The sequence below is a fragment of the Apium graveolens genome, chromosome 1, assembly GCF_009905375.1.
Source record: "Apium graveolens cultivar Ventura chromosome 1, ASM990537v1, whole genome shotgun sequence".
NCBI lineage: Eukaryota > Viridiplantae > Streptophyta > Magnoliopsida > Apiales > Apiaceae > Apium > Apium graveolens.
The window spans coordinates 155,148,075-155,168,242 of NC_133647.1; the positions used below are offsets into that span (position 1 = coordinate 155,148,075).

The 20,168-nt window shown below is 35.1% G+C and overlaps 1 protein-coding gene across 3 annotated transcripts; it reads left to right on the top strand.

The window, feature by feature from the left end:
• Positions 1-13,995: 13,995 nt before the first annotated feature.
• LOC141668444 (phenylacetaldehyde reductase-like) lies at positions 13,996-18,408 on the top strand. Of its 3 annotated transcripts, none has more exons than XM_074475351.1 (7): positions 13,996-14,313; positions 14,465-14,634; positions 14,829-15,020; positions 15,725-15,757; positions 16,588-16,750; positions 17,093-17,279; positions 18,107-18,245. In XM_074475351.1, exons 1-7 carry the CDS (start codon positions 14,205-14,207, stop codon positions 18,108-18,110), a joined length of 858 nt encoding a protein of 285 aa, XP_074331452.1. In that variant the 5' UTR covers positions 13,996-14,204; the 3' UTR covers positions 18,111-18,245. The 3 variants fall into 3 exon arrangements, with proteins under 3 accessions (XP_074331452.1, XP_074331436.1, XP_074331444.1); XM_074475335.1 differs by having other exon boundaries at positions 13,998-14,313; positions 18,099-18,408; XM_074475343.1 differs by lacking the exon at positions 15,725-15,757 and having other exon boundaries at positions 14,001-14,313; positions 18,099-18,408.
• The last annotated feature ends 1,760 nt before the right edge of the window (positions 18,409-20,168 follow it).

The window sequence follows — 20,168 nt, forward strand, 5'->3', positions numbered from 1 at the left end:
AATCTTACATGAGTTCTCAGCAGTAAGGACTCCACAACAGAATGGAGTAGTGGAAAGGATGAACAGATCACTTATTGAAGCTGCAAGGACAATGCTTGAAAAATCAAAATTACCAACATATTTCTGGGCTGAAGCTGTAAACACTGCATGCTACACTCAGAACATCTCTCTGATTAATCAAGCAAGATGCATGACTCCTTATCAATTGTTCAAGAACAAGAAGCCAACTCTAAACTTTCTTCATGTCTTTGGCTGTAAATGCTATATTCTGAGAAATTAAATAGATCAAAATGGGAAGTTTGATGCTAAAGGAGATGAAGGAATTTTTGTTGGATATGTTGTTGGTAAAGCATATAGAGTCTACAATCTAAGAACCAACATTGTTGTGGAATCTATACATGTTGTGTTTGATGATAAAAAAATTGAAGGACTGAAAGATGGAGATTACCATGAGAGCCTCAAATTCGACAATATTGAGATGGTCAGTGATGAAAGTGATGATGAGAGTGATCAAGAAACAGTGTCTAAGGATAATGCAGACAAATCTACCACCAATGAAGCACAAAACTCAACATCCGTCGAGTTGCATAATGCTTCATCCGTCGGAAGGCAATCTGTGTTATCCGTCGGAAGACAACCTGCCTCATCCGTCGGTACTCAAAATTCACCATCCTTTGGGTTATCAAAAGGAGCAGGAAGTCAAGGTAGATCACCCATAGAAAGTACCCCTTTCTCAAATCAAAGATCCACAAACTCAGGGGGAGTTTCTAGCAATCAAAACTCAATCACACATCAAGACAACAATGAGGTCTCTTCATCTAAAGTTAATCTACCTCAACCAAGGAAATGGACAAAAGATCACCCCTTTGAACTGATTATTGGTGATGTTTCTTCTAGAGTTCAAACAAGGAGAGCAACTCAGGAAGAATGTCTATACAGCAGCTTTCTGTCAAAGGAAGAACCAAAGAAGGTAGAAGAAGCCTTGTTAGATCCTGATTGGATTTTAGCTATATGCAGGAGGAGCTAAACCAATTTGAAAGGAATAAAGTATGGAAGCTGGTACCCAAGCCTAAAGGAAAGAATCCAATAGACACCAAATGGGTATTCAGAAACAAGATGGATGAAAATGGCATAGTAGTAAGGAACAAAGCCAGATTGGTAGCTAAAGGCTATTGCCAGCAAGAAGGAATAGATTTTGATGAAACATTTCCTCCTGTTGCAAGACTTGAAGCCATCAGAATCTTCTTAGCCTATGCAGCCCATGCCAATTTCAAGGTCTATCAAATGGATGTCAAAAGTGCCTTTCTTAATGGAGATTTGGAGGAAGAAGTGTATGTTAGTCAACCTCCTGGCTTTGAAGATCCAAATTTTCCAGAGTATGTCTATTATCTACTGAAAGCACTTTATGGACTGAAGCAAGCACCTAGAGCCTGGTATGACACTTTATCGAAGTTCATTTTGGAAAATCACTTCACAAGAGGTAGTGTAGATAAAACTTTATTTTTCAAAAATATTAATGGCTCTAGCATACTTGTTCAAATCTATGTAGATGATATTATTTTTGGCTCTACAGATGAGAAACTTTGTAAAAGGTTTGCCAAACTGATGCAAAGTAAGTATGAAATGAGTATGATGGGAGAACTAACTTACTTTCTTGGTTTACAAGTTAAACAAGTTAGTGATGGAATATTCATTAGTCAAACTAAATATATTTTTGATCTTTTAAAGAAGTTTGATCTAATGGATTGCACATCTGCAAAAACTCCCATGGCCACTGCAACTAAACAGCTAGTAGGCATTAAACACTACTGTACTTCAATTAAACACTACTGAAAAGTCTGTGGATATTTCAAGCTATAGAGGCATGGTTGGCTCACTTCTGTACTTAACAGCTAGTAGGCCAGATATAATGTTTGCTACATGTTTATGTGCTAGATTTCAGGCTGATCCTAGAGAATCTCACTTGATAGCTATTAAGAGAATTTTCAGATATCTCAAGGGAACACCAAAACTTGGCATTTGCTATCCTAGAGATTCTGGTTTTGATCTAACTGGTTATTCAGATGCAGATTATGCAGGTTGCAGAATTGACAGAAAAAGCATAACAGGAACTTGTTAATTTCTAGGAAACAAGCTTGTGTCCTGGTTTAGTAAAAAGCAAAATTCGGTTTCTACTTCTACAGCTGAAGCTGAATATATCGTTGCTGGCAGTTGCTGTGCACAGATTTTATGGATGAAAAATCAATTGCTAGAGTATGGCTTGCAAGTTGAGAGGATTCCTATTTTTTGTGATAACACAAGTACAATTACCATCACTGAAAATCCAGTGCAACATTCAAGGACAAAGCACATAGACATCAAATACCATTTCATAAGGGAACATGTAATGAATGGTACTGTAGAGTTACATTTTGTTCCAAGTGAGAAGCAACTTGCAGATATCTTTACCAAGCCACTGGATGAATCCACCTTTTCAAGGTTGGTAAGTGAGTTAGGTATGCTTAATTACTCTTGAATTTATCTGAGTTATTTTGCAAGTTGAAATGTAGCCAGAAATTTAGCTGATTTTTAGTCATGGATGAAATTTTGGCTAAGTCAAAATTTGCATCTCGACGGATGACCATTATCCATCGAGTTGAGTCATCCGTCGATATACTATTTGCAAATAAAAATCAATTACTTTTCTGGAATCTTTTAAAACTCGACGAATAACAGTTTATCCTCATCCGTCGAATTGTCTAAATCTTAACCGTTAATTCCCTGAACATTTTCCATCGAGTATACTTACAGTTTGTAAGCATTACACGACGGATAATGGGTGGAATTTTTACAGTTTATTTTTAAAATGGCTATTTTAGGCATTTTCTATTGGGTAATTTACTTTTCTTTATTATTTTCATCCGTTGTTTTTGAGATAGTATAAAAGCTTATTTCATTCCAATTATTTTCTTTTATCATTCTCAAATTCAACTGCTTTTATTTCATTCTCTCTCAAGCAAATATTCTCTTTCTCTTCAAACTTTCATTCTCTAACAATGGCACCTGTAGTGAAGATTATGTCTCAGACTGGGTTCATTTATGAGAAGAACAACTTCACTGCTTTGGTCAATAAGGGTATTCAGCAATCAGAAGACTATCACAAGATGATGGACTTCGTGAAGAACTGCAAGTTAAGTTATGCTATGCTTGAATCACCCACAATTTTCTGTGAAGTTGTTGAAGAGATGTGGACCACTGCAATCTACAACTCTACTGACAAAACCATCACTCTAACTATCAAAGGTAATGAGTTTTGTATCAATAGTGATGTGACAAAAGCATGTTTCAAAATTCCTGATGATAATGTAACTTCATCACACAATGACACTGATATTATCAATATGCTTAATTCCATGCATTATGCACTTCCTACTACTAAGCTAAGTGATATTAGAAGATTAGGTCTTAGGAAGGAATGAAGTTTCATGTGTGATGTTGTGACTAAAGTTTTCTCTGGAAAAATCAGTAATTTTGATTCTGTGAACATTTCCATGCTTAACATGCTATACATGCTAGTTACTGAGTTAGCCAAAAGGGGAAAGAATGTATATTATGCTAGATTTTTCATGATATTGGCTAACCATCTTTGTCAAGAGATTGTACTTGAGAACCCAAACAACAAATTAGCTTGTTGGGTTCAAAAGAGAAGAATCATTACAGATTTGAACAGAGCCAACCATCATAGGGATGTGCCAATGTTCTACTTTCCTGTAATGCAGACACCTCAAGTAAGTGAGGTAAGTTCATCTAGACCCTCAACTATTCCAATCTCCTCAATTTCTTTGAGTTCAGGAGTAGCTATGGCAACTGTGACAATGACCAATCAGTTGCCTACCAAAGCTGCTAAAACAACTGTAATTTCTAAATCCAAGTCAAAGAAAACCCCCTCTGGTATCTCTCAAAAGGTACCAGTTGAAAAATCTACCAAAGCCAAAGAGGGGAGTGTGAAGGAGGGTCAGTTAGGTGAGGGAAGGGGTGAACATCAAAGAAACCCCAAGGATAAGGTTGCAGAGTAGAGTGAATCCCAGCCTAGCCACACTGCAGTTTCCCAACAAACTGCAGTGCTTAAAAAGGACAAAAGCTCACTTCTAGCTGCATCCTCCCAAAAGGATGTGGCTATTGAACAAAGCTCTCATCCAAGAGCACAGGCCAAAAGGGTTAGGGACACAAGCTCACCCCAAACTTACACAAGAAAGAAGAAATCCAAAACCATTGGGGATGCACAGGGCACACACAAAGTGAAACTGGTGCTAAAGACACAGTCCCTGCACTTTCTCAAATTCAGTTTGATGTGGCTCCAATAAATGTGGAGTCACAGCCAAAATCTCTTATAATAGAAGCCTCTGAAACACCATACTCACCAACAAACTCTCTGGAAGTGGATATGATAAACACTTCAATTCCTGATTCCCCTTCTTTAACTCTGTTGGGGAAGCCAAAATCTAGTGCAAGTGAGCATCATCTTTTAGATGATTTATTGGCTCACTTGCCAATTCTTTCAGATACAATTGTGACATCTGTGCCTCAAATAACTTCAATCAACACAGAGTCAACAGTAGTTTCTCTTCCCACCTCATTAATTTCTACTCTCTCGATGGATATTGCTCATCCGTCGAGTAGTGATTGTATCCCGACGGATAAGCTTAACAGTAGTTATCCGTCAGATAGCTTTACCACTCACCCGATGGATATCACTTATCTGTCGAGTGTCTCTGCACAACTTCAAACTTCAATTATTTCTAGTGCAGAAGATTTAGTGGTAATACAGTCACTCTTAGGACTGAGAGAGGAGAGTGCATTGAGTGAGAGGCTGGGTTGCTCCCAGGAAAAAGGAGAGGAAATGAGTGAATCTCAGCAATCCATTTATTCAGGATTGGCAAAAGTGAGCGAGAGGAGTCCCACCTTAGTAGGTGAAGGTGAGGGTGTGAGGGTGGGGAGCCAGGGTGAGACCCTGATGCAACAAAAGAGAGATTATGAGAGAAAGGCAGGTACAGGAGAAATAAGGGTGGATCCAGCCATTGCTAGTGAGTCAATGATTGTGGATGATGCTGATAAGGGAAGACAATTTCAGCAACATTACAAAGCTAAAATTGATAACATTTCCTTGGATGCTGACACTTTTACTCATCCTGTGTCAGCCCATCAATTGTTGGCTGCTCAGGGCAATGTGGAGGCAGAACAGACTTTGAATTTAGTACACACCTCAAAATCTCTTCAAAGAGATAAAGTTGCTGTCAATAGGATGCCTTCTCAAGCTGGTGAGCCATCTGAAGAATTTGGAGTAAATTCTAATGATGATGACTCTGTTTCTCTGGATGGAAGCATGAACTTAGGGGGAGATGAAGGCCCAAGTTATGTTTTAAATTTACCTGGATGGGCATGGACAAAGGAATCTACACCAGGACAATTTGGTGTATCTTTGGTCAAGCAAGTGATGGTTATTCAAAAGGCCCTTTAGGAAACTTTAGATGCTGGTATCAAGGCTATTCTTCAAGCTCACCTAGACTCTCTACATCTCATGAAGATCCAGCACTTAAGACAGAATCTGAGTGTGGATGAACTAAAAAGAGATATAGCTGACTTGAAAACTTATAATTCTGAGAAGCTGGATTCAGTAATGCCATATGGTACCATGCAAGATCTATTACTGAGACTAAGGAGAGAATCAGATTCTGAAAAGAAGCTAGCCAAGCTGGAAGACAGAGTTCAAGTTATTGAGAATTCAGTGGCTATCCTTCTTCAAAATCAACAGACTCAGACAAATCTTCTCATGCAACTGGCTAAAGCACAAGGCCTAACTCCTCAACTTGATGATAACAAAAAGGGGGAGAGAGAATCAAGTAAGGGGGAGAAAGGACCAACTGAGGGGGAGAAACTTCAAGTACAAATCAGCAAAGTAATTGTACCTTCAATTACTGTCTCCAAGCCAACAGTTGCAGATGGTATAGATCTAATTAAAGCAGCAGCAGCAAATTTGAAAGTTGCTGAAAAAGGAAAGTTGAGTTTGATCAACTGGAAAAAGATTGATGAGGAGATACAGAAAAAGTTTGAACTAGTCAAGGAGCCAGTTAAGTCAGCCATCCATCACTCTCATGTCAATCCAATTAGTGTGAATGAGATGAGCTTGAACTATCTGGAAAAAAGGACAATCTTCCTGCATCAAGTCTCCAAAGGCTGAAACAATTCTTAAACCAAGGGCAAATTATCCAAAATCATCTTGGAAGAACCCTATGGACACTGTGTATGAGACACCCAAGCCTGATGAAAAGAAGCTTCTGTCAAGATCTATTATCTTCTATAAAGATCCAGCTGATTTAGCTTCAAAAAGGAGAATTGCTAAGATATTCAGAAATGGAAAGGAAATTTGTGTGGTAGCTGGACATCCACAATTTGCTCAAGCAAAGAAAGAAGAAAAAGCCAGATTAAAGCAGGAAAAGAGGCAAGCTGCTCTAGATGCAAAGAAGTCTAAACAAAAGAAAGAACATATTGCTATCTTTGCCAAGCTACAGGCTGTAAACTCTTCTCAACAAATTCCCTCTCAACCATCTGAAGCTGCTGAATCAAAGAAGAAAATTAAAGAACAGAAGAAATCCCCAAGGAAGAAAGAATTGGCTAGAAGAACAAAAAGGAAACTGGATGTTGTTGACAAGGAATTGGAAGATCAATTTCCTAAGGAATCCACACCAGCTACAACTCAAGAATCAAAGCCCTCTGTGGTATTTGAAGACATAAGGGTGGTGGATCCCTACAGGAACATACATGGTGAACCTATTGTGCCAAAGGGTGAGCCAATAGAGTGGGATAACATACCAATTCCTGACTTCAACTTACCAATCCTTAGCAAGCCAAAAAGGACAAAGTCAAGGGCAGTCAAGAAAGTGAAGCTATCACCTCTCAAATCCAAGTCAGTAGTTAAAGCTCAACCCAAGGTCAACAGGGGAGACTACTTGTACTTGTGTGACATCAAAGAATTTTCAAATCTAAATCTTTATCTGGATGAAGTAAGGGCAATTGATGCATACAGAAACCTACCTGAAAGGTTGGTGTTCAAGTACAAAGGAGGAAGGGAGATTCAGTGGCCACTTCACAGGATTCTTCAAGAAAGCCAAGCTGTGCTGATTAAAGTCTATTCATCCTTCAAGAAAAACTTTGGGTTCAATGTAACTGCAAGAAGACTAGTATTGAAGAAGATTGAAGAGCTAAGGAGTGTTAGAGCTAAGGATGCACTCCCAAAGACATTAATCATCCCATATACAGGGAGAAGAGTGCATCTAAGGCCCTACTGGCTGATGGAGTTCATGGATGACAAGGGTGTGAGAAGATTCTTCAGATTAGAAGATCAACTGAGTATCTCTAGCAATGAGACTCTCTTGGAAATGCAAGAAAAGCTAGATCTCTCAGAATCTGATGAACTGGAATTCCACAGGCAGCTCCAGAATCAAATTGAGGAAAATAACAGAAAGCTTGGAAGAAGATCCAGACCTTCAAGGAACTAGAAAAATCTGCTCAGGCTAGAGGAGCATCTTGAATTGACTGTGAGCCAAACCTTGTACATTTTGTTTAATTGAAGCACTTTCAGTTTATCTACTTATCTTTAAAGATGTATGTTCAGGATGTTTTGTTATCATCAAGTATCTCTTAATTTATGGCTACAATTCCAGTAGACATAAATTGGGGGAGATTGTTGTGCATATATTGAGTACTTGATGATTACATAAACAAAACATCTAAGTAGAATTTACTTAGTGAAATTATGTAGTACTCGACGGATAAGAATTATAGTCCCGACGGATAACTCATTATAGTCCCGACGGATGATTAACTTATTATCCATCGAGTGAGTAGCTTATGTAATAATAAGTTTGTAGCACAGTTATGTATGCACCTTTGTATAGAATCTGTAGTAGCATATAAGTCATGTTGACTTTAACTAGATATGCAGAATAGGTTCATTAATTATACATAAATGATGCCTTGTAATTCTGCATAAGTGAAATAGAGTCAAGTGCCAAAATAGCTACTGACGGATGATTAACAAAGCCATCGACGGATGATCAAATGACTATCAACGGATGTTTAATATAGCAGTCGACGGATGATCAATTAAACCATCAATGGATGTTCTGAAAGTCGACGGATGATCATATGAAGGATTCAAACAGCAGTTGAACAGTGAAAGCTGATACACAACCGTCGAGATGTATACAAACACACTGTGGAAGCCCATTAACTGGGTAATAGAGGACGAAAAGCAGCAAAGCTTAAGACTAATATTTTTATATTTGTTCAGTCTTTTTGACTTTGTAATCTTGGTATTATATAAACCAAGAGTGTAGCAAATAGAAAAAAACTGAGATAGCTGAGAAACACAAAAACAGAGAAATCTTTGTAAGCAGAATTATTAGCATTTCCTGTATTCTCAGTAGTTCCTTTTGTAAGCAGCTGTGAGTATTCTTGCACACAGAGTCCTCTCGATATATTATATATATCTCTGGTGGAATTGTTTAAATCCAACAGAAATTTTTTAAAGACTCTTGTTTTTAATTACTTATGTTTTGATTCAATTAAGTTTCTATTCCGCATTGTGCTAATCAAAACATTATATCTATATTCGAGTTGAACATTTTTATTTCGAGAAAAAGGTTCAAGAATTCCATTCAACCCCCCTTCTGTAATTCTTGCTATATTGCTAAGGGACTAATATTAGGGTTTAGCTTCCTCTTGAAGATCCATTTACATCCAATAGTAGAACACCCTGGAGGGAGATCAACTAACTCCCATGTTCCATTTGAAATAATTGAGTCAATTTCACTCTTTACAGCGCATTTTCAATGCCTTGACTCCGAAGAATCCTTGGCTTGACGGAAAGTTAAAGGCTCATCCTCGACATTGTAAGTGATAAAGTCACTTCCAAAGTCCTTGACTACCTTTGCACGCTTACTCCTTCTAGGTTCCTCTACTTCGTTAGGAGTAGAGCTACTACCAAGATCCACCCCCACATTTGTCATCTTTTGCACATGATCAGGAATAGAACTTGATGTGTGAGTGGGATCATACTCAGAACTACCCAAAGATATACCAGTCTTCATTGGGAATACTTCCTCAAAGAAAGTTGCATCACGAAACTCAACTATCGTATTCGCCACAATACCATCTATGTCAGATTTTAATACTAAAAATCTCATAGCAGTTGTGGTTTCAAGATAGCCCAGAAAGATACAATCAACAGTTTTCGGACCCAGTTTCTTTCTCTTGTGTTCAGGGAAAAGCACCTTAGCAAGGCACCCCCACACATGAAGATAACTCAAACTTGTCATACGCTTTCTCCATAATTCATATGGTGTCTTGTCCATATGTTTCAGAGGGACTCTATTCAGAATATGGCAAGCCGTATTCAGAGCCTCTCCCCACATGTACTTAGGCAACCCATAATTAATTAGCATACTGTTAATCATGTCTTTAAAAGTTCTGTTCTTTCATTCTGCCACCCATTAGACTCAGGTGTGTATGGTGGAGTAACCTCATGAACTATACCATTGTTTGCGCAAAATTCATTAAACAAGGTACTCGTATACTCACCACCTCTATCAGACCTCAAACGTTTAAGTTCTTTACCAATTTGTGTTTCAGCTTCATTTTTATACATAATGAATTTATCTAGTGCTTCATACTTATGTTTAAGAAAATAAACATAACAATATCTACTACAATCATCTATAAAGATAATGAAATATCTACAGTGATCCTTAGTCAACACACCACCAAATTCACATATGTCTGAGTGCACTAAATCTAACAAGTCTGAATCCCTAACAACATTATGAAAATGTTTCCTTGTTTGTTTAGCAGTTACACACACTTGACACTTAGATTTCTTATCAATGGCGTACTTTGGAATCAACTCTAAATTCATCATAATCTTTAGAGCACCAAAATTTAAATGACCAAGTCGTAAGTGCCACAAATCAGATGATTCTACACAATTAACAGAAGATGCAACACTATCATTAATAAAACCACCCAAAACGGGTTCAACATTTATTAAAAACAAACCATCAGACAAGTAACCCTTGCCAAAGAATGTACCAGTATGAGTAATAACTACTTTATTACACTTCAAAGAAAGTTCAAAGCCGTTTTTAACTAAACAACTTCCACTTATAATATTTCTACGAATAGAGGGAACATGATGCACTCTAGTGAGAGATAGAATCCGCCCAGAAGCAAACTTCAGGTCCACATTTCCTATTCCAAGCACTTGTGCAGCACTAGCATTCCCCATCGTCACTGTCACTCCATGACTGTTGATAAGATACAAACAAGCTAATATCAGCACAAATATGTACATTAGCTCCAGTATCAATCAACCACTCACGTGACAGATAAGTGGAAAGTAGTACAGGGTGGTAAGTAACATACCAGTCATCGGTTCCAGAGGCAACAACCTCACCAATGACCATGTTAGCTACTGGCCCACTCGTGGTTCCAAGTCCAAGCACAGTATTTGCTTGAGCTACCACTCCAGCTTTCTTAGCTTTCTTACTTGGACAGTCCCTGCTCCAATGACCAACCCGTCCACAAGATCAACATGTTTTGTTCGCCTTTGGTTTCTTAGCCTTGTTCTTGTCAGGTTTAGTGTTAGCCTTCTTAGTGACTACCTTTCTTTTTTGTCCTACAGTCACTACATTTACCTTCGAACTCCCATGTTCCACAGGCAACACATATCCCTATTTGGACTTGTGGTGCTCCTGTACTGAGATGTCCAATATCAAGTTAGTCCAAGTGATCTCTCCTTTCTGTCTTTTCAGGGAGAGAGCAAACTCTTCCCAAGACTTAGGGAGCTTTTCAATCACAGACATCACTCGAAACTTCTCAAGCAAGACCATACCGGACTCACCCAAATCATGAACTAACATCTCAAACTCATGAACCTGTTCAGTCATGGATTTTTCATCCACCAGCTTAAAATCAAGAAACCTAGCCACATAATACTTCTCAAATCCTTGAGAATCAGTATTATGGGTTTGGTCCAGCTTATCCCATAAGACTTTAGCAGTATAGGCATCTGATGAATAAAAATCGAACAAGGTGTTCTCCAATGATGCCAAAATTGGCTGCCCTAGCCACCCCATCCTTCTCAGCCCATAAAGCATAAACCTTAACAGATTCAGCTTTCTCTTGATCCAACCCAGGAGGATCATACTGTACAACTAACAATAGACCCTTAACCGTTAACTAGAGCTTCGTCTTTTTCTGCCAAAGAGAAAAAGAAGCTCCACCACTAAATTTATTAGGCATACCCGATAAATCAATTGGATGGGGAAAATGATACGTGGTCCAGTCAATGGTAGTAGTACCACCAGAACCAAAACCAGTCTCAACAATTTTAGGAACATCAGCAGTTTCGTTAACCATCTTGCTAATTAATATATAACACAGATAATCTCTTCAAGATTATTGGGTATAATTCTAACTATACAGCAACAATGGGCAGTTATATATATAATAACAAGAACATGACAAATAACCAACTAACGAAATAAAACACGAAGGCAATAACAAACTATAAAGATTGTAATTGACAAATAAAGTAAAGAAAATTTATCTCTTATCGCTTTCCAATTTCTGATAAGAAGAAGAACACAACAGCTGAGTCACCAAATCCTTCAAGAGGACTTGACTGTTTTGAAGAGATTATTGCCCCCCACTTAAGCTGTGATGGAATGTAGCAATATCGCTTCCAGGATAAAACAGCAACAGATCAATCTGGCCACAGAACCAACAATGATCAACGGCGACTCGCACCTCAGTTTGCCCAAAAAACCTATGCAACTTATATATGTTTGCGAGGTAGGCACCGAGACTTGTATCATTTTAATCTCAAGTATACCTCTCAATATATAGGCATGTCAAGTTGCTTTTCTTCTATTTTACTCGATGTGGTACACCAAGTAACAAAACAGAAAAAGTAAACAAAATGGGTTTTCCTTATTATTTATATTATATCCTGATTAATTATTATTAATATTATAAAATATATTCAGAGTATGATTAAAATAATCCTTACTCAATATATTTTATATTAATAATTAAATAATCAATATAAATAATTAAACTTGTAATAGAAAAGAAAAATATAAGAGCTCCCACTAGCACTAAGCCACATAAGCATTTCACTTATGCTAGTAGTTGTAAACAACACTAACACAAGATGCTATATAAACTCAATATCTTTCTTTTACAATACCAATGTGGGACAAAATTCCCATAACCCATTTCAAACAAGCAACTTTGTCTCAATATATTCATGGTTCCACTAAGAAAATATCTTAGATCCAAATATGAAAGTTTAAGTCCTCATGTCAAGGAACAACCTACAAGTATTAGTTTCCGGAAATCATATCAAGAACATATATAAAATATGCCTCAAACTTTCCATTTTCTAACATATTCTGCATTTAAATAGTACAAAATTTTTTATAATGTGAATTATGTTCTACAAACATCGCCATTTTAATGAAAATCTTGCAAATCTCATACATTTGACAAATTAAACATTGCATAACATATAACTTTATTGAACATAATTAGTTTGCATAATATACATGTTCATATTGTAAAATACGTACATGTTCAGCTTGTTAAACATTAGTGATATAAACCAAAGCACATGTTAATATCATGTAGTTTATTATTTTAGTTTTTAAATTATCAAAAACATAAAATCTGAACTATTAGATTGGATTATTAAATAAAGTTAGATTTTGGAGTCTAGGAGTCCAAAAAAATAGAAACTCCATATATGTGAAATAAAAATGTATTTTTATTTAAATAATGGAATAAATAAATTATATTTTTTTTATGAATAAACATCAAATGTCTTACCATTTTTCAAATAACATGTTAATTAAAATTCTAAATTTTACTTTATATTTGCAGTTTAAGTTTTATCAACATATAATATCACAAAACTTACCCTTATTGGTAAGATTTCCTCGTCGCACTCGTAATTTAAATTAAACCTAAATAGTGACATTGTATTTTTGGCCAGGTCATGTAGTCATATTTCGATCTAGTTTTTTTAAAAATGATCCAGTTCTGATTTTGAATTCGAAATAAACCGAAATACATCGAATATGTATGAGCATAAACTATCTAAATGTGTAGTATGCATATATATTATTTATATAAGTGTATCTATTTTTAAAATTAAAAAAAATTATATGTACAACTTAAATTTTTTATTAAAATTATATATCAAAAATGTGCGAGACATACTTTTCAATTTAATTTTTTAATAAATAAGTTAATGATTTATTTATGTATTATGCTTAATTTTATCTCTCAAATTCAATTGTTAAAAACTGACTATATAAATATTTTAGTAATTATGTTTAAAGTTAAATCATTATTGTTATTTACTGTTTTGTGGGATTGAACCCGAATATTTAAATTTACAAGTTCATTTTTATCATTATATGTTACTCATGTTTTTTTTAAATCATTATTGTTATTTACAACAGTCATATATCATATGCATGATTTAAAAAAAACATGAGTAACATATAGTGATAAAAATGAACTTGTAAATTTAAATATTCGGGTTCAACCCCACAAAACAACAATTTTTATAAAAAATACTAAATATATGGATAAGTTAATCATTTTACTGATAATAAAAAAATCTCAAATTTTATTCTCGTTCTCCAACCATGTATATATATACCATGTATAGAAAAGAGATGAGAGATGATTAGCCGGTTAGGGGCGGGTAGTTGCTTGGTTTAAATAGCCACCAACCACAATAAATAAATGATAGTTGAAATGCTTTATGTCTAATGGCCCCCAATTATTATATATAAAACACCTTTTTATCGTTTTGTCTAAGCAGTAGAAGAATGTTCACTCCTATAAGAAGTGGCAGCTTCATAAGTTTGTTTAGAGCAATTATTGACTCTACCATCCCAAGGGGCCGTGTAACTTATACGATGGTATGGCTTGATGCATCAGCGAGTGCGTCACACAAACCAAAACAGGCGCATTTACTTTTGTTACTCGCCAGTCTACTCACTTGTGTAGTATAAATGCCAACTCTATTGACACACAACTACACTACATTCATCTAATTTTTGATTTTGCTACTAAAATTAATCAGTCAGTTCAATATGAGCAAGACGGTGTGCGTAACAGGAGCATCGGGCTTCATAGCATCATGGCTTGTCAAGTTGTTGCTTCAACGTGGTTACACCGTTAAAGCTTCGGTCAGAGATCCGGGTACTCTCTCTCTCTCTCTCTCTCTCTCTCTCTCTCTCTCTCTGTACTCTCATCTCTTTCTCTCTCATGCATTTGTGCGTCAATTTAAAGTCAGTTGTCATTCCATGCATGGCCTACCAAAAGTATTGACAGTTTGATGTTTTTGTTTAAGATGATCCGAAGAAAACAGCTCACTTGCTTGCACTTGAGGGAGCCAAGGAGAGACTTCAGCTGTTTAAAGCAAATCTACAGGAAGAAGGGTCGTTTGATGCTGCGGTTGCTGGTTGTGAAGGTGTCTTCCATACAGCATCACCTTTTACTAATACTGTTGATGATCCGCAGGTGCTTTCCATACTATATTTTAACTGAATTATTGCATGCATATCTAATCTGCCTCGTGTATAGAAAAGTTATTCATAGGGAACTCACTGTGTCATAGAAATATACAAGAGGGAGTAATTCATTTTTGAAGATATTGGTGTGACACGCGAATTTTGAAGAAGAAAATAACAGAAGTGCTTCCTATATCATCTCAGGCAGAATTGATTGATCCTGCGGTTAAGGGCACACTTAATGTACTAGGATCATGTGCAAAAACTCCCTCCGTAAAAAGAGTGGTTTTGACTTCTTCTGCTGCTACGGTTGCATACAATTATAAGCCTAAGACTCCTGATGTGGTAGTGGATGAGTCATGGTTTGCAGACCTAGAGTTTTGCAAGAGAAGAAAGGTATCTGTTTATTGCTTTCATTATTTTACAAGTTACAATAGAACTGCTCCCTTATTTTAAACTTTGCATATATATGGTCAAAAAGCTATTGCATTTTATTACCATACAATACAATCAAGTCGGTGATTATCGCGAACCACTTTGTCCCAAATTAGGTAATTGAACCGATGAACTGAAGTTAATATCTATTGGTACATACATCCTTTTTTGAAACTTCAATATCATCTGGGCAAAAGTGTGAACGGATATTGTATGATGTATGGAAATTGCTGGGTGAAGCTACTTTTCAGCGATTAATCGGATAATTGGTAATTAATTGGATTAATCGAAATTAATATGATGAATTAAATAATAATATATAAATTTCTATTTAAATTTCATTAGGTTTTCATAAAATTTACAAAAATAGTACTACTAGTTCATATTTGATATTTAAGTGGTATTGCAAAACATGTTACACAAATAGCATAACTTCAACAAAATCATGCAAATCTCATATATTTACGGTACAATATGTATGTTCTGCAATATGTTCTGCAACATGAACATTTATGTTCTGCAAACTAAACATGTTTTGTAGAATATATATTTTTGTAATGTTCTGCTTGTAAAATGTATGCAATCTACAAGATTTTTGATAGAATAGTGATGTTTGTCGAAAAATAATATGTTTTGCAATATTTTAAGCTATATTTTACTTGCAGAACATATATGGACTCCGAGGACTCCAATTAAAGGTGGACTCCATAGAACTTTACTCTATATATATATATTATAGTTGATATATGTATAATTATAAATAATCATTACTTAGTAGTTAGAAAATTATTATGTACTATATATATATTAAATATATATTCATAATCTGCTAAAATTAATTACATAGAAAATCAATTACAAGAAATAAATCAATCGAGTATATTTTCGGGAGAAATAAAATAATTTAATTGAAAAAACTTATTCAATTATTAGAAATTAGGATTTAGAGACATGTGATAGTCAATATAAGTTAATATATTATTATTAAATATTAACTGTTATTTTGAATTTCAATTTTCTTTTATTTTTTTTATTAAATTTCATATTGTGACCGAACTAACCGATCGACTGATTTTTTAAAAAAAAATACACTTTGACCCAATTTCCAATTCCAAACCCCAATTAATCAGCCCATTTTTAGAACACTCATCTTACCATATAACTTTCAAGTACTTAAGGTAACTAAGAAACGGTTTGAGAGATACATTTGTTTGAAGCAGTTTTTGAAGAACTTTTTTGCCTCTGAGCATGGATAGAACCTTTAATCAAATTTCGACAGAACTCTGTTTGTATAAAATTTCAAATAGTGTCCGACAGACAGCTATTGTTCAAGGAGTTGAGATATTGTTACATGATTTGACCAATTTATTAACTGTGCGAGGTTCCAATGATAATGTGTAAAAGTAATAGATTTTCTTTAAAGAAATTTGTTTCAGAATTGGTATGTAGTTGTTCTATGTTGCCAACAACTGCATGCTCTCCGGCCGATATAGTTTCTGATATATTTTCCCCTCATTTCTTCCTCCAGATGTGGTATGTTGTTTCAAAGATATTAGCTGAAGATGCAGCATGGAAGTTTGTCAGAGAAAAAGGCATTGACATGGTTACAATCAATCCATCAATGGTTATCGGCCCTCTTCTGCAACCAACCCTCAACACAAGTGCATCTGCCATTTTGAAACTAATAAATGGTATGTGCCTTTCTTAATCTGTATTTAAAATTTTGTATTTGCTTGATAGTTCTCTTAATTAGATGCCTAATTCAATAGCTCCGAAGAGCTGTTGTATATGTTCTACGCCATAATAGAATATGCATGTCAATCAGCATAACAGCTTCACTTATCCCTAAATAGGTGTACTTCACAACCCACACGCGCGTATACATTAATTAGAAGGTGATCAGAAGTCTGTTATGATATCTTCTTTTAATGTGAAATTGTTGCACACTTGAAGAGCGTACTAATTGTAACTACTGTGACTGTAAAAAGTTTGACTTGTAAAATTTCTTCTACTTACTTATTGAACCTGTGCAGGAGCACAGACATATCCAAATGTTTCTTACGGTTGGGTTAACGTCAAGAATGTTGTTAATGCTCATATTCTAGCATATGAAACTCCTTCTGCTAATGGAAGATATTGTGTAGTTGAGAGAATTGTGCACCATTCTGGTCTCGTCGATATTCTGCGCAAACTATATCCTTCTCTTCAACTACCAGACAAGTAAGTTTTTTTAAAAGATATTTGAACTATTATGCTGAACATTGTACTACTGTTTGACAGTATCTGCTAAGGTTTTGCAATTGAATCAGTTAACCCAGTGTCACAGTGTATATTACCAAATTCATTGAAACTGTCGCATCTCCGGTAGTAGGGGCATGCAAGGGTGCCAACATCTATGTGGCAAATACCTTTGGGTGCCTTCCTATTGGAGAGGTAAGAGCGCTCAAAGGGTGTCAAGAAAATTTGCCAATTTTTGGTACCCTCTTGGCACCCCCTCTGAATAGCCAAAATACTAGATTTTTATATATTACGTCTTCCTCTTTTGTTCTATCCCATTCATTTATTTATCAAATTTAGGGATCATTTAGGCAACTTGAAGAGGTAATAATTATTAAAGATAAAAGTTACTACATTTGACATGGAAGAAAGATAAAATAAAAAATAATAATTATTTTTCATGAGTTTGGCAAGTTTTGGCACCAGGGTGCCTTTATTGGAGATATTTTTATACAGGATATTGGTCCCCGATAATCGTATATCAAACACTGTTTATATAACATACTTTCAGGAGCGTCAGATCAGTATTTAAAGGACCTATATTGAAGTAATTATTTTCCTTTCCGCTATAAATTTCCACGGATCATAATTTTTCCTTTCCGCTATAATCTAGGTCAATGTATTATATTATATAGCTGTGTGTACAATCCAAATCCCCCCCTTTGACAAGTTAATAGCACGACCAAATGTGCAGAAAAAGATTACTAATCTCCTAAAATTTGTTTTCAAATTATTGATGTAAAGTTAATTAACCATATGCAGGTGTGCAGATGACAAACCGTTTGTGTCGACATATCAGATTTCCAAGGACAAAGCAAAAAGCTTAGGCATCAGCTTCATTCCGATCGAGGATAGTATCATGGAAATCGTGGAGAGCTTGAAAGAGAAGAAATTCTTTGCTGTCTAATTAAGTACCTCTTAATATCAATGCCAATAATACTTATTGATTGGTGTTGGTATTTTCCTAAACTTGTAATGGATATGTTAAGAGATTTTAATTCTCCTGTTGGCCAGTGCCATTTGATAGGACAATTGGACTTTGATTAATAATGCATTGTGGTTTCTTATGTTATTCACTGCTGTTATTGTTTTTTCAGTGTTGTGGTCATGCAACATGATAGTGTCAAGACTCAAGACTCAGAGAGAGTCTAGAATGTAGATATCTCTATGGGCTTACCTGGATTGACTCCAGGTCTGGGATGAGTAAATTCATAATTTTTTAATAATAAAGTAAAAATAAGCTTAAACAAAATGCCTAGATTACTTTGTTTTTCATTTTTTGGAACAAAGAAGCTTAAACCAAATGCTTTTTTTGTTTAACATTTGGGTTGGATAGAGCATAGAGGCAGGGAGCCTAACTCGGTGTTTAGGAGTTTTTCAATATAAAGAAATAAAACAAGGAATTGAGAATTGAATCCGGTAGAAAAAGAAAGATTTGATATTTTTTTTTCTGGAAAGACAGTCTTGTATGCTTTATAATTTTTAAGTAAAATAAAAATTAAATATTTATATACTAATCAAATGAAAAATCTCAATTATTTTTAGATAAATAAAAAGCAAGTTAAAAGACTAAGACACGTAATAATTACGAAAATAAAATAGCAGATGCTTGAAAAAACATGACAAAAATAAAACTTTTTTAAACTTAGTCACAGTGGTACACATTTTTAATATTTTCATTATTTTTACCAACCGGATATTCGTTATTAAATCGGGTATCTCAAAAAATTTTATTTTTTTTCTTTTGAAAATTTGTATTTTTTAAAAAATTAACAAATTATTTAAAATATCAAATCTGAAAATGGATATTCGGTTACCAAGTCTGAGAAAATATATCTATATATCGAGTCTCTGGCACTCTATTTAAACTTAAAAATAAAATAAAATAAATTTAAATACCTATAAAGAGGGTTAAATACCTAATTTAAGATAACATATTTCAAATATTCAGTTCCAGGAGAAAAAATGAAAAAAATAGCCGATTTTTGAAAAAAATTAACAAAAATAGTTATTCTGAAAAAAGTGGCCAATTTTGGCAGATTAAATACTCCACTGTCAGGTGGGTATCCCAATTTGTATAAGATACTCCACTGGTAGTTGGTTATTTCATATATGGGATACTCCACTGCCAGTTGGGTATCTTGTATAAAGTGGATACTCCACTGACAATTGGGTATCCCATCGGCTAAAGTTGACCAACTTTTCAGAAATTGGTTATTTTTGTCAATTTTGTGTAAAAATAGGCTAAATTTGTCCTTCACACGTTCGAGGAAGTGTACCTGCTTATTTGTAACTAGGTGAAAATATCGCGCTTGGCGCGGTTTAGACACTACAACCAATCTGGCCAATTATGACGGCCAACTTACGACGGAAAAAAATGTGCGCCAATGTCGACGGAAAAACTATTTCGTCGTAATTACTTACGACGTTACAACGAAAAAAATTTATGTCGTAAGTTTAATATTTTATTATTAAAACTATCACCAACTGAATAAAAAAAGGATTAAGTAAGGCATGCGTAAGAACGACGCCATTAAACTTACGAAGGAATGTTATTTCCGTCGTAAGTTAAATATCTTATTATTAATCTACCAATCAAGTTATAAGGAAAAAAAATAAAAAAATGTGTGTACCTTACGACGGAATATCCGTCGTAATTAAGTATAACTTACGACATATATTCCGTCGTGATTGTTCCCACCAACCACAATAAATGTCATCTATATTAGCATTTGTTAGCCGTCCGAAAATAATATTTTTGTAAAGAAACTTATGACGGAAAATATATTCTGTCGTAAGTTGTCAAAGAGGGAAATTCAATTTTCCCCCCAA

Bases quoted from the DNA above. Each gene is read 5' to 3' on its own strand.
- LOC141668444 (XM_074475335.1), top strand. From the start codon at position 14,205: ATGAGCAAGACGGTGTGCGTAACAGGAGCATCGGGCTTCATAGCATCA. The intron at 14,314-14,464 runs GTACTCTCTCTC...TTTTTGTTTAAG, and splicing joins AGCTTCGGTCAGAGATCCGG to ATGATCCGAAGAAAACAGCT. The intron at 15,021-15,724 runs GTATCTGTTTAT...TTTTACTTGCAG, and splicing joins AGTTTTGCAAGAGAAGAAAG to AACATATATGGACTCCGAGG.